Raw genomic sequence first — 15,014 nt, forward strand, 5'->3', positions numbered from 1 at the left:
TTCTAGCCCAGGAGAAGACAACACACAGTTACAGGTGCATGAATTCGTGCTCCAGGGTCCTCATCAGCCCCCTCTCTGGGGCCTGGGGTCATCCTCTGTGCCTGGCCCCAAAGTAGGGTCTGTCTTCATGGGGAGGTGGCATTGCCCTTGTCAAAGCAGGAGCCGTAGGTGTCCTTCCAGGTGTTACTATCACCAGCCAGACAACCCCAACCCCTGTCATACCCCACACCCCCTACCTGGCCCTGACGGAGCCAGGAGCCAGGTGGAGGCAAATCCTCCCATTAAGCCAACCGTCAAATGGCTTTAAGTCCAGAGTTCTTCCTGGAGACCTGGAGGGGAAAGGACCCTAGATGGAAATTCAGAAGTCCTAGGCACAAGTTCTGGCCCTGTCGCTAGTGGCTTTGTGACCTTGGGCAAATTATTCCCCCTCTCTGAGCATGTTTCCTTATTTGCAAAATAAGGTCTACTGGTCCTGGCCCTGCTTCCTTCACTGAGCTGTTAAGATATTTATTACTTTTATTAACAGGATTATTATAATAAAATAATGATGGCAGTCTTTCTGATTTTTCCTCCTTTCTAAGCCTTATCAGAACTTAACCAAATGCTTCTTCCATGCAGCCATCCCGGATTCCCCACAGCTGGAAGTGATCTCGGCTTTGAGTGGCACTGAGAATGTTCAGCTTTAAACTCCAAGGCCAATATTACCACCATCCTCTGTCCTCCAGGGTCCCCAACTACTATGCACAGCTAAACACTAACTTGGGGTGGTGGGGTGGGCGCTGCTGGACCTTGTCATGTTCCTGCCAGCTTCCCTCTCCATATTACCAGCCATGCCCCTGGGGTATGCCCACAATATGTCTGATGAGTGAATAGCTGGGCAGGATACCATGTGCTTTGGCATCTGATCTGAGCTCAAATCCTGACTCTGCCATGGATGGTGTGTATCTGTTTTTTTTTTTAAATCTCTCACAGCCTTAGTTTCTACATCTGTAAAATGGGGCTAATAAGTAGCACCTGCTTCACAGGGCTTTGGAGAGAAATCAGTGAGATAACGTGTACGATGCACTTAGCCTAGAGCCTGGTCCCTATTACGTGCTCAATAACGGCTCACTATGATGAATAATCGATGAAGTGCCAGGTTCCCCTCACATCTCCAAGAGAGCACCTGGGCTGGGGAGCAGCTCAGTTCCAGCAAAGCTGGCAGCCCAAGGCCATTTGAATCTTAAAGCTCAGGGAGGTCTGGGGACAGCAGCTTGGGGTGTATGAAGCTGTGGGCTTGCCCTTAGAATGGGCTCCCCCGGCCCGCACCACAGCATCCAGCTGGTGACTGTCCCCCTTTGCCAGGGGCCTGGACAGCTGAGCTGTTGGGCTGCCATGCCAGGCCTGTCCGCGCCCCGGCAGGGTGAGAACAGATTGTGCCTGCCAGCTTGGCCACAGCAGTCAGACCACAACTCACCTCGACAGCTGGGCAGGCCCCGAGCCAGAGCTGCTTCTCATCCTGTCCTTCCCTGTCGCCCAGGGCAGCACCGGTACAGGGTGTTGGGGGGAGGGCATGACACTATGGATGGGGCTGAACAGGTATTGGGTAGCGTGGGCCCAGCTCCAGCTTGACCACATGCTGGCTGTGTGACCTTAGGCAAATCCCTTCCCCTCTCTGGCCTTGTCTACCCTCTGGGGGATGGAGCTAGAGCTGTTAATCTCCACCCTGGCAGCTGGCCAGAGCTGCCGTCAGGAGTTACCACCACAAGCCACCTCGCCTCGTGCTTGTTCATAGGCTGTGACTTCTCCTGGTCCGCCATCCTGTAGCAAAACCCAGTGCCCGCAGCTGGCAGCCTCACTGCCCATTGCAGGCTGCCCACAAAGCCCCCAGCTTCAGGGAGGCCCTTACCGGTCTGAAGACAGCCCACGTCCCAGCAGGCATCTGGCCACCTTCTGCCGCCAGTGCTTCCCTCTCGCCGTCCCCCTGCTGCCCCTGCCTGCCGGATCCTGTGAGCCCTCCTGCTTTCCCCATCTCCCAGCCAGAAGTGACGACTCCTGGCCCTGCCTACCTCCTGCTGAGTTTAGCCATTGTCAAAGTAAGTGGCACATCCAGGCTAAACTGAAGGCTCTTATCAGGCCAGAGCCGCACGCCCCACCACAGCCACAGTCCAGCCCGGAGGGGACATGCCTCACCCCTGGGGTCAGATGCCTCTCAGGGCCCACCCTCACTGACTACCACAGGCTGAGGTTTATGGTCTTATCTTTCAGATACATTTTTAACTTTAATCCTCAAAAACTTCCTACAAGGTCATTACTACAGCTATGTCCATATTATAGTTAGAGTAGTGAAGGCTGGAGGGGCCTCGCGAGTCGGCCAGGGCCACCAGGACTTCCTAATTCATCGCTCATTCCAGCGCTTCAGAGCTAATTTATCTCCCAGGAAGGGTGACCAGGATGGGAAACTGAGGCCCCAAAAAGAGAGGGTTCTACTTGAAGACTCATCCTCGGGCACTGTCCTGAGCTGGCCATGACAGAAGTGGCAACAGGAGTGCGACGCCCAGGGAATCAGATGCCTCTCCAAGGATCCGGCCCAGGGTCAGCGTGCCCCCGCCCCTTCGCCTGTTCTATTGTCACTGGGTGAAAGGGCAAGGGAACTGCGAGGACCTGCTGACGTGGGTGCCCAGCTTGGAGGGGCGCCAGCCGGGGTGGAGCCACTCCCAAGAGGCCCTGGAACTTCTGGGAAGTAACTGGGAGTTTGGCAAGGCCTGTCTGCCTGCCAGCAGGCCCGCCGCCGGCCTGGTCCTTACCCACATCAGGCTTGGGTTTATGAGGGACAGAGGGGCGAGTCTCTGGGTGAGGGATTCCATCTGTCCTTGTGTGTCACCGACACGCACAGGGGCTGCGCTCCAGAGCTGATTCTCTGAGGACCCTCCCTCACAGTGCCTGATGGACTGACCAGCCAGAACTCATGCCCCAACCATGAGATTCTAGCCACTTCCTCTCAGAGCACTGACTGGGGCTGTCCCCGCCCCCTCCTCTCCCAGCCACCCTTCCTGAATCCGCCACCATAGACTTAAAGGTACTCAGAGCCAGAAAAGCCTTTAGCGATCACATGGCCCAGATGAGGAAATGGAGGCCCCGAGAGGCAAAGTGACCTGCTCAAGGTCACACAGCTAGTGAATGGCAGAGCCAGGACTATAACCCAGGATACTCAGTTCCAAACTCGGTGTTCTGTCCTCTGCCCTCTGGCTCAGTATGACCAAGGTTGACCTCTTCATTCAGCAGCCCCTATGTGTGAGCAACTCAGCTAAGAGATGGCCTTGGAGCCTGGCTGGAGGCACAGAATTCACCTGAGGAAGCCAGGTGGCCAGACATAAAAATTGATTATGTGGCTGGATATAAATACTAATTATGAATATTTTGGAGCAGCAGGGACAATGAGAGGCGGGACGGGAACCCCCAGCCTCAGTTCTTCTGTTTTCGTCTTAGCATCACCAAGGAGCTTAGAAACTGGCTGAAGCTCTGTCTCTGGGGAGATGCAGAGGGTTGGGGGTCTGGCCCTCCCTCTTACTGGACTTTCTTTCCCTGTGGCCTATTTCCATCTAGTCAAAGCACAGCTAACCAAGCTGAGCCCTTGGTAGTGGCCTTGGCTGGACTGGGCTCAGCTGCCTGCTGCCCGCTGACCTCACATGCAAGCCAGCCCCAGCCTGACCTCCTACCCCTGGCCTAGCTGGCTGCAAAACCAGAACACTGGCCACAGCCTAGGGTGGGGGAAAGAGCATGAGTGTAGGGTGCAGGAGATCTGGGGGTCTGACCTGGCCCTGACCATAACCAGCTTTGTGTCTTGGGCAAGTCCTTGTCCCTCTCTGGGCCTCAATTTTCCTCATCTGCGGCGTGGGAGGATAGGATGAGATCAAAGGTTCCCACCTTTTTTCCCTGCTATGGATGCCTTGTATTATTTTTTTCTGTCCGCTCACCCATTCACAGAGTTTGAATCTGAAAGATGTTATTCATGAAGTACAGTGTGTTGATCAGTGCAGTGTAGCTACTGCACAGAACAGGCACCGAATAGATCACCGTGAAAGCAGTAAGTAATCATTGTCCCTTCAAAATTAATTAAGAACACATCTGCCAATCAGAACTTCTGATCCTATGAGACTGAATTAAGTTATTGTTATGCTTTTGAAAAACTGAAAACAGATATTTCTATTTTCTGCAGGTGATCTCTGCAGTGTAGTGGCGTAGATGAGAGCACAGCCTCTGGCGCCAAACAGCTTTCAACTCTGGCCAAGTCACTTAATCTTCTAAGTGCCTCTGGTTCCTCATCCGTAAAATGGGGAAAATGATGTACTTACCTCATAGAGTTACTGTGGACTTGGTGAGTTAGATAAAATACTAGGACATTGGGATCAATAAATATTCATTATTACTATGAATATTTTGAGGAACATCAAGATTAGACGGTCTTTAAAGTTCCTTTTAGCATCAACATTCTATGATCAGTATATCCCAAAGTTAATTTCCTGGAATACCAGTTCCATGGACTGTTAATAACTTTTGGGTGAGAAAAGAGTTGTTCGGTTAAATTAAATTGGAGGAATGCTGAATTTAACAGGGTCTGTTGTCATTTGATTTAAGTGTAGGCTTTGTCAGAGCCACACATGTGTTTGTGCGGAAGGGCAGTCAAAGTTGGGAGGATGTGCTAGCTCCTCCCACGTAGCTCACCTTCAAACACTTTTCTCACCTTGCTGGACAAGAGTTCCTTGGATCGGTTTGGAAAATGCTCCTCTTAGCATCAAGAACTCTAAGGCCTTTCTTCCAGGTCTCTGACTTTGAGATCCTCTGATGTCCCATCTTTGGGTGGCCCAGCCCTTCTGTAGATTAGAAACACGTGACCCTTGGCAATGCCTGGCTGCAACCTGTTTCCCTGGTTCCCTGCAGACCCACTTATCTAATGTAAATACAGGACTGGCGAGGCTGATGTTTGCCCTGAGGGAAGCTGGATTAGTGACCTGTGGCCTGAGGCGGGAGGGCTGTGAACTCTGGGCGAGCTAGACTGATGGGAAGCTGGACGTGGGGAGGGGGCCTGACCTTGGGTGCCGCCTGGGCCTGATGGGGCAGCCAGAGAGGAGTGAGGGCTCCAGGGAGACAGAGGCAGCTCCAGAGGACTGGCTGTGAGACACAGCACCCCCAGAGCCGGATCAGGCTCTCTCGCTAGGCCTGCAGAGGTTAGTCGGGCCTGAGCTGAGGGTCACTGCAGAAGGGCCCAACCAGGACTCTGCCTCCTCAGGGGCCTGAGGTACAGACGGGGAACTGCCCCTTTGGTCTGGAGATGGCAGCAGTGTGGAGCCAGGAAGTGGGACCGGAGGCTCCACAGGAGCCTAATTGGTGTGTTAAGGGAGATGAGGTGGAAGGAAGCTGGCAGTGCATGCCCAGGCCCTTGAGAGGGCGGGAGGAGGCTGCCAGCTTGGTGGAGATGGGAGGAGAGCGCAGGCCTTCTCCTCCATCCTTTAGGATCTGGCTCAGGCACCAAGTTTTCCAAGAACCTTCTGGGATCCTTCCCAGAGCTAGAGGGGCCTCTCCGTCTGCCTCGTTCAAATGCCCTATGTGTGTGCGCTCCCATCTGCAGAGGAGTTCTGCGGGGCTCTGAGTTTCTGGAGGGCCAGCAGTTCTCCTCAGTGTCAAGTTGTCCTCAGCACAAGGCCTGGGGGAGCAGCTGCTCAGAAAATGCTGTTCAGCCCAGACAGCCCTGAAGCCTGGGATGCGGACAAGAGCAACCTCCCCTCACACACCCAGCAGGGGGAGGGGAGGCAGCCTTGGCAGGAGGGCCTTCAGTGAAACCATACCTCCTGCCCTCCCTGTGGCCCCCAGGCCCCGGCAAAATGAGGTCAGCTTCAGGGCCTCGGAAGGAATCCCTGCTGCCCCGGGCCTGGCCAAGGCCTGAAAGGCCTGGGAAACCACAGGGCCTCACGGACCTGGCTTTGGGGGAGGGACCCATGTGCAGAACTAGGTCTGGAGTTTGTCCCTCTCCAGGCCAGAGCTCCTGGGAAGGACAGCTGGGAAGCACAGCCCCCTCCCTCTGCCTTGCCCCTTTCCAAGGCCTCTTGCCATCTTCCCTGCTCCTCTTTCAGCTCTTCTCCCCACTCCTCACCAGCAGGTTCTCTCCCACCCTGCTTCCTCCCAGACTTTCCGCCTGTAGGCCCACTGGGCTCCCCTCTCTCCCTTTCAGCTCTCTCCCATCCACAGGTGCCCCTATTACTCTGATTCAGGGTCTTCTGGTGTAGGACAGCCCCCACCGCTCCCATCCCCCAGCCTCCCCAGGCCCACGTGGGATTAGGGGGAGCTGAGGGGGAGGGTGCTGGTGTCATGGAAAATCCCTGCGGCAGCCAAGGTCAGTGTTTGCAGACACAGCCTGGCCTGCAGCCAGGCCTGCCTCCCTGGCCAGCTCCCTCTGGCCTATCCTGGAGGCCAGCCTTGCACAGGGGCCCTCAGGGGCACCCCAGGGCTGCTCTGGGTGCTGGGGCCAGTGGCTGCAGGGGCAATCAGTCCTGGAGTGTGGAGGACTATGTAGTTCAACTGGCTCATTTTATAGATGGGTAAACTGAGGCCCAGAGAGGGGCAGGGACCAGCCCTAGGTCATAGTTAGTCAGTGACAGAGCCAGGACTGGAATCCAGGGCCCTCTGTCCTAGCTCTGTCCTCACTGTGGAGGGTAGCATCCTAAAGTCTGTTCTGTAGGCCACGGAATAGTGAAGTTTGTCCTAAACTTCCATCAAATTGAGGACTAGCTTGAGGTTGGTGATGGAGCAAAGGTAAGTAGACCTAGATGACCAAGCCACAGTCTTTGACCTCAATACACTTTCCATCTGAAAATGAATCAGATGAAACATCTCAGAGGAAGCACTTTGAAAACTTCAATGTCCCGTACAAAGAAGAGGTTATTATTAGACAAATTATTAAAATGTGTGGCAATAATAGGAAATGTTTCAGGAAGAACTTAAGACAGGGGCTGCAGGAGGCCTAGATAGAGGTGGATAATTTCAGTTGGGGTATCAGGATGGGCTTCATGGAGGAGGTGGCCTTTGCCCTGAGCTCTGAAGGATGGATGGGAAACACAAGATTCTGACAGAGGGGAGCTGCTGAAGTGAAGACACGATGCTAGGAAGACACGTGGCGTGTTAGCGGCAGAGGAAATAGACCTGTCTGAGGTCGGTGGGCATTGCCACAAATGGGGGGCAGGGGTGACCGACAGACTCTCTCAGGGAGGCAGCTTCATGATATGCATCAAAACCCTTAGAAGTGCATCTGCCCCGTGACCCTGCAGTGCCGCTTCTAGGAATCTCTGCCGGGAAAATAACCAGAGATCGGAACAAAGATTTATGAACATGGATGTTTATAGCAAAATTTTCATTGTGAAAAATTGTAAACAGTCCAAATGCTCACCAATAGGGTTTGGTTAAACATATTAAGGTATATTTATGTGGTGGAATATTGTGCAGCCATTAAAGTGCTGTTCTTGAGGAGTCTCTTAATTATATAGAAAACCACTAAAGAATGTTAAATAAAAATGTTAGGATACAACGCTTTATGTATAATGGGATCCCACACTAAGCACATAAATATAAAAAATGTATCTATATACACACATGCACATAGAAAGAGAAGCTTGGAGGAAATAAACTAAAAAGCTCAGAGAGTTTATCTTTGAATCATTATCTTTGAATATATTTCCTACAAAAATCTATTACTTTTGTAAGTAGAAAGCGATGAACATCATAAACCTAACAACCACAAAAATTCTGAGTTTCTTGGAGCAGAAAGTTCCCTTGTGTGGTGAAGGTTGGAAGGTGGGTGAGAGCTGAAAGGTAACGAGCTTTGAGGGGGAAGTGAAAGAACTCACGTCTTAACTTGAAGGCAATGAGGAGCCACTGACGGCTCCTGAGCAGGGGAGGGACCTGCCAAAGGGGCATCATGAGGGGTTTTCCTGGCATCCCTGAGCGTGCAGAGGGCAGTGGGAGATGGCAGGCAGGAGGATTCATTAGGAGGCCTCTGCATGGTCCCACTGTCAAGCGCTCAGGCGTAAATTGGCTTCAGGAGGAGAGAGGGGAGAGGAGGAAGAGAGGAGAAAGGATGAGAGGGCGGAAGACAGAGGAGATGCCCAGTGTGGGAGAGCCTCCTGCATTTGTGAGTTGACACTGTAAGCTCCATGAGGGCAGGAGCGGATTTTTGTCTCCTTTGTTACAACGACATTCCCCACACCTAGAAGAGTGCTTGGCGTGAAGCTGGCATTTAATAAATCTCTGTTGCATGAGTGAATTAAGGAACGGAGGCATCAAAGATGAGCCTGAGGGATGGACAAGCATGAGGCCCAGAGCAGGCAGTCTCACACAACAGGGCAGCAACTCCAGGTGTCCTGGGAAGGGCACCAACCCGAGGCCTGTAGGGTCTGTACTAGGCCAGGCATGGCACCACGTAGCCATGGCCAAGGCCCGTGACCTGTCTCGTTCTTATGACTAGCTGGACAAGGCATGTGTGAGCTCAGAACTTCTAACGGATTAGATGTGGTGGGGTTTTAATTAAATGAATCCACCAGGGACAGCCTGGCATTGGGAAAGGAATTCTACAGCACAAGTTAGAGTGGACTTGGCCATCTCAGCAGGTGGCTGGAGATGCCACTCCTTCCTCGTGTGCTTCTTGAAAGGCTGTGTCTGTAACTCTGGCATCTGGCTGGCCTGAGTCCTACACTTACACTCTGTGGCTCATTCTGTTTTGTCCATGGAGGAGAAGCAGGCGTGTGTTGGCACCTCCCTGTCAGACTCCCCCAAAAGGGGCTGAACTGCTCCCAGCAAGAAGCACTCTTGGGTCATGGGGCAACAGTGGTCAGCCCAGGTGTTCCCTGTTGGCTGCACCATGTGTCCCAGAGTTCAGCCTGCCCAGAGTTTGGCTGCCTGAAATCTCACCCTGCAGGCAGTGTTGGGGGGTCAGGCGGGGGGACCCAGAGGGACAAGTGTACATACAGTTAAAGAACACCCAACCAGGAGTCAGAGGCCTGGCTCCCCGTGCAACTCTGCCAATACCCTGCTATAGGACAGGAGTTGGCAAACTTTTTTTCTGCAAAGGGTCAGATAGTACATGGTGGAGCTTTCACAGTCCATATGGTCTCTTGCAACTACTCAGCTCTGCCATTGTATCAAGGAAGCAGCCATAGACAGTAGGTAAATGAATGGGCATGACTGTGTACCAATAAAACTTTATTTATAAAAACAGGTGGTAGGCCAAATTCAGCCCATGGAGCCTAGTTTGCTGAGCCTGCTGTAGGGCCTTTGTTAAGGAATGTCAGCTCCCTGAGCCTCAGTTTTCTTACCTTTCAAATGGGAAGGTTAGATTAGAAGGTTATTTCTTCTCTGAAAAGGTATGTTTTAGGATTTAATAAATTGCTAGCTCCTCCTGTTCCAGGTAGCATGCACAGGCCAGGAGGGGAGGAGTAAGTTTTGAGCAGAGTCTGGAGCCCAAGCTTGCATGTGGAATTGGGATCCACAGCTCTTTGGAAGGTCACGGCTGCATTTCCACATTTCTGGACACTCTCATGCTCCTTTTCATTCCCGATGGGCTTCTACTCCTCCACCAAAGGTCATCTCAAAAGTCACCCCCTCTGTGAAGCCTTCCCTGATCCAACCCACCTAAACAAATCAGTGCTCCTGGAGGTCCCTGTCATCACTCACCATGCCTCAAACATTCATCCATTACACCAGCAGACATTTTTGAGTCCTTAATATTTGCAGTGCTCTAAGTTCTAGAATAATAACAATTCCTGTGTTTCACTTGTCCCAGGCTGTGTTATTTACCAAGCAATTTCTATACGTTCTATTGTTTGAGCTCGCACAGCAATCCTGTAGAGAAGGTGTTATTATTATTATTCCTGTTTTACAGATGTGGAAACTGAGGCTGACAGAGATAAAGTATTTCATCTCAGGCAATAAATACTGGAACCAAACTTGAAATTCAAAGTCAGTTCTCTTTCCATTGTACTTGGCTGCCCCAGGACTCTTCCACAGGGATAGAAGTCAGAAGACCTGGGGTTACTATGTGATCACAGGCAAGACCCTCCCCTTCTCTGGGCCTGGAGTCCCTCCTCTGGGAAATGAAGAGGCTAGAGGAGATATTTTAAGATTCTGGGCCTTCAGGGGGGCCATGTTCCCTCCCCCACACAGTGGAGAAAGCAGTGGTTTCAGTGGGACCACTGGGTCCCCAGAGCAATGGCACTGAGCCTTTGGGTGCACATTAGACCCACAGTTCCTGGGGCCCACGTGTCTTTGCAGAGCTGTCCAGTTGGCACTGAGCAGATACTGTAGATACGGTGATAAGCCTTGGGCTGTCCTGGTGGGGAGGGCCGGAGCTGGGCTGGCCTGGTCAGCACTGCTCTAGGCAACATCCCCCTAGTTGAAGGAGAGGGGCCGCCAGAGTCGACTCTTTGGAGACACAAAATTGTGTGCCCCCACCCTGCCCCCAGATAGCCTCCCAGCACACGAGGCCACATGGAGTGAGGGAGGAGATGGCTGCATGTCCCTGCCTGGGTCTCCCAGGGCCAAGACCGGCCAGGGCATTCAGGAAGACTTGTTGGTCCCCAGCTTCTCCGCACTGTCTGTTGAGCCCTCAGGGGGCCCAACCCCACCCCCATCCAGCCCTGGAGACGGGTCTCCGGGGGCCTTGAGTCTTGGCTTCTCTAGCTGCTTCTTCCTTCCTTCTTCCTTCTCTTCTCCTCTTCCCTCTCATCTTATTTTGTCCTTTCAGTCTCCCTCTGGACTCTGAGGACAGGGATCGTGTCTTGTACTTCTCAGTAATTCAGTGCCTTGCACACAGCAGCTAATATTAACGGGAGTGGTGGTGGCTCTGGCAGTGGCGGCAGTAACGTGGTAATAATACTGGTAAATCATAAAGCTCATCTTCACTGAGCATTTGTGTGCCAGGCGCTGTATTAAGTGCTGCACACACATGATTTCATTTAATGGTCACAAAAACGTTATGAGATAGGTTTTATCTCCATTTCACAGATGAGAGAATTGAGGCACAGAAAGTTTCTGTGACTCATTCAAGACCATACAGTGAGGGAGTGGTTGAGTCAGGGTTCAGACTCAAGCCTGTTGCCTTGTACAGCCTAGCCAGTGTTAGTTGATTGGATGCGCATTCTGGAAGGCAGGCGCCCTGGTTTTCCAGTTGAGGAGGCTGAGCCGAGTGGCTGGGTGACTTGGACGAGGCCACACAGGTACGTGGCAGAGCCAGGCCTTCCTAGGCCGAGGCCTGCTGTCATTCTTCCACATCTCAGTGGCCTCCAGGGCCTCTGGACTGGGCTCAGGGCTCGGCGTCCATAGCTCATTGGAGTAGACTTGAACTGTTCTTCTTAAGGTTGGTCCAGGAAAGTCATGGTGTGGAGAGGGTGGGTGGGCATTTCATCCCATGTCTGTCAAAGCAGGTGCTCTCTCCAGCTACAGTTCTTCCTCCTTCCCAGCCAGGCCCCCTCCCAAGAGGCTGGGCTGAGAGTGCACTGGGTCTCCACAGAAGATGCCCTGAGCCAGACAGCAGGAGGTGGTCGGGGAGCTCAGAGCCAGCCCTGGAAGAGGGGCATGTGGCACCTGGGGAGGCTGAGCGGGCAGCAGGGGCCCTAGGGAGGCTGCAGCACTGGGCTGGTCTCAAGAATATCAGCTGGAAAGTCAGTGAGGCAAAAATGGCTTCATTCCTTCTTAGCTTGTCTTAGTTAATTAACTGAGCAAACGTTTCTTAAGCACCTACTACTTTGAACCAGGCACTAGGCTAGGCGCTGGGAGAGGATGCAGAGACAAGGATGGCTCGGTCTTGCCCTCTGGGAACAGAGACAAGCAGTGGGGAGGTGAGACAAGACTGTCCCTTAAGTAAAGACTTGCCCCAGGATGTGCTGAGTCTGTGCCAGAGGGGCCATTCCGTGACGGGGGGGACTGTGGACACCCAGAAACCGGAAGGGAATCAGAAGGCCCAGCAATCTTGCCAACCATCCTGCAATTGGGAGCATGGCATGGCCTGTTCTTGATGACCTGCAAAGCTGTCCCTGGACACCGGGAAGCATTGTTCAGGGCAGGTGTGAACATGTGACTGGTGCACAGAGCTGCTTGGTCCTGGTTGTCGCTAGAAATTGGATCATTCTCTCTTTTTTCCCACTTCTTTCTTCTTCTTCCTTTTTTTTTTTTTTTACCATTTACTATTTTTTAAGTAAACTTTTAATTTCAGAACAATTTTAGATTTACAGAATTATTGTGAAGACCTTTCTTCTTTTTTAAAACGCTCACCACCTCCCCCATGCTGATGTATTGCTGCCTGCTGTGTCCCCGCCCCCAAGCCCGCTGCCTTCTCCCAAGCAGCCGTCCTCCTGCTCTGGCCCCGCGAGCGTCCCCTTCTCGCAGCTCTCCACACAGCATCCATCTCTGCCACTCACTCGGCCTCCCTTGGCAGATGCTGGCTGGCATATTTACCCATCTCCTTATGCACAGTGATGCCTCTGTGAGCAAAGCTACTTTTAGTCAAGTCTGTCTGCACAGAACAGGGGAAGGGGGACTGGCTGGTCTGGGGTGGTGCTGGGCACTGGACGAGGCTTTAGAGAGGCAGTCAGGGCCCAGACCCCTGGGTAAGGACTCACCTCCTGGCCTCCCTTCTGTGCGACTGGGTCTGGGGTGGCAAGGGGGAAAGGGAGGGGATGGAGTGTAAGAAGAAGGAAGGGGAGAGGAAGGGAGGCCAGAACAGAGCCTGTGCTTCTCTGCTCCTAGTGCCTCTACTAATAATGGCAATCAGGTCACCCAGATGTCCTTACATTAATTATCTCTAATCCTTACCATGACCTTCAAGGTGGGCATTATTAACTCCATTTTGATGAGGAAACCGAGGCTCAGGGAGGCTAAAGACTACTTGCCCAAGGTCATATGGATAAAAATTGGCAAAGCTAGGATTCAACCCAGATCTTTTGGCCTTCAAAGTCCAAGCACTTTCAGGTGTCCTTGGCACCATCCACTTTGTTAGTAGAGCATGGAAAACCTGTTGAGCAGGCCATCCTCCTAAGACCACTCAGGGCAGAAACATTCCCCTAAGCCCCTCAGGGCAGAATGTGGGTCTTAGAGTCTTGGCGCTCTGCGTACAGTGGGTGTTCAAACTCTGTGAGGAGGGAGACGTCACCCCTCCAAAGACCCTCTCTCCTCAGCCTCTCTCCAGCTTCCTGCCAGGACGATGGACATACAGGTTGAATGGCCAGGCCTTTCTGTCCCAGGGAGCCGCCCCTTGGAGGTCTTTTCAGAGATTCTTGGGATGCTTCAGTCTGGCCCTGAGCCAGACAGAGCACCAGGTGGGATAGGGAAGCTGGAGGACAGGAGGGCATGGCCCCCAGGGAGGCCATCTGTGTGGACATGTCTGGGGTGCCTGCCCCCTTTCTGCCTCTCTGACGCTGTCCTTCCTGTAACAACTCCAGTCAAGAGTGAGCCTAGGGGCTGGCCCCGTGGCCGAGCGGTTAAGTTCGCGCGCTCTGCTGCAGGAGGCCCAGTGTTTCGTCAGTTCGAATCCTGGGTGCAGACATGGCATCGCTCATCAAGCCACGCTGAGGCAGCGTCCCACATGCCACAACTAGAAGGACCCACAACGAAGACTATACAACCATGTACCAGGGGGTTTTGGGGAGAAAAAGAAAAAACTAAAATCTCTAAAAAAAAAAAAAAAAGAGTGAGCCTAGGCAGCCCCTTTGTGTCATGTGACCCTGGCCTAGGCCACAGTGGATTGGACCAGTGATGAACACCTGATCCAAGAGGACCCAGCTATTGGCTGAGCCACCCAGGTAGTTTCTCCCATAGACTGTGATGAGGGGCTGGTCAGCTTTGGGGAGCTGAGCTGCAGGGTTACAAAGAGTTGGGTCCTAGCTGGGACCAGGGTGAGCCAAAGTCACAAGCAAGTCTGAGTTACAGGAGAAAAGAAGCGAGTGATGGGGAATAGCAGAGACAGGAATGGTGTGGCTGAAAGAGGGTGGGAGAGGCCTGGGCTCTGCCTGCTGGCCTTTGCTCTGGCTAAGTGGTGCTGTTTCCTCTCAGAAGTCCCTTTTAGTTGCCCGAAGGAGCACCATGCCCTGGCTAAGCTCCAGCCCCTCCAGATAGAGGCGCCTGGCTCCCAAGCACTGCATCCCAGCTGTGCCCAGCAAGGTGAGCAGCACAGCAGAAGGGCCCTGGCTAGGTTTCAGGAGACCCATGTGGGCACAGCACTCTACAGTGTTTAGGAGCATTCCTGTTGATCCTCACAGCCACCCCAAGCAGCCCATCAGGCAGGGGTGGTCTCCATTCGACAGGTGGGCACAGTGAAGCCTGGAAAGGTTGGTGTCTAGCCCAAGGTTCAGTTCCAGAGCTGGACCTGGGACCCAGGCCTCTTGCTTCTCCCACAATCTGCGCTGCCTCTCTGATCCCTCTCTTAGCAGGAAGCTGGGTGACCTTGGGGTTAGAAATACAGTGTGAAAAGTGCCTGGTACAGGACCTGGCACGTGGAGTGTCTCAGGACTCAGGAGCTCTTATTAATATTATCCTTTTTTTAAGCACAGCTCTGAGCTGCCTCTCACCCCTCAGAAGCCTTCCTTAGTTCCCCAAATGCACACAGTGCCGTCTGAGGGATTCCTGGTCCACCGCGTAGGCTGTCCATCCCCAAGTTGACCACCCCCTACCCGGCCTGCTCTCTCCTGACCCCCCAAAACTTCTGGTCCCCTCTGTCCCAAGGGTTCCCTGCACCTGTCCCATGCTTCCCCTGTGAGCACGCCCTCATGCTGTATGGCTGCCTGGAGTATCCTTCCTCTTCTCTTCTGCCCTCCAAGGAAGACAGCTCCAGGGCTGTCTCCTCTGGCACACCTTCCCCTGTCCCCCAGCTGAAAAAGCGGTGTCTTCTTCTGTGCTCGCCACTCTCTGCCAGGTATCAGGCTTTGCATGGAGGTGGGTCCCTCTCTCACTGGCCCACCTTGCCCACCACCATCCACGTGAATTCTCAGTGGATGCAT

General features: G+C 53.1%; 1 protein-coding gene across 2 annotated transcripts in view; it reads right to left on the minus strand.

Moving 5' to 3' along the window:
• The window catches only part of KCNK3 (potassium two pore domain channel subfamily K member 3), a 37,859-nt gene that overhangs the window by 3,410 nt on the left and 19,435 nt on the right, over positions 1-15,014 (minus strand). Inside the window, exon 3 of one of the 2 annotated variants that reach the window (XM_070512424.1) lies at positions 4,724-4,853. The exons of the other annotated variant lie outside the window; for it this stretch is intronic. Coding sequence (XP_070368525.1) covers positions 4,724-4,775 — 52 coding nt within the window. The 5' untranslated portion in view covers positions 4,776-4,853. The remainder of the gene's footprint in view (positions 1-4,723; positions 4,854-15,014) is intronic. 2 annotated transcript variants of the gene reach the window in all.

The sequence above is a fragment of the Equus asinus genome, chromosome 6, assembly GCF_041296235.1.
Source record: "Equus asinus isolate D_3611 breed Donkey chromosome 6, EquAss-T2T_v2, whole genome shotgun sequence".
Classification (NCBI taxonomy): domain Eukaryota; kingdom Metazoa; phylum Chordata; class Mammalia; order Perissodactyla; family Equidae; genus Equus; species Equus asinus.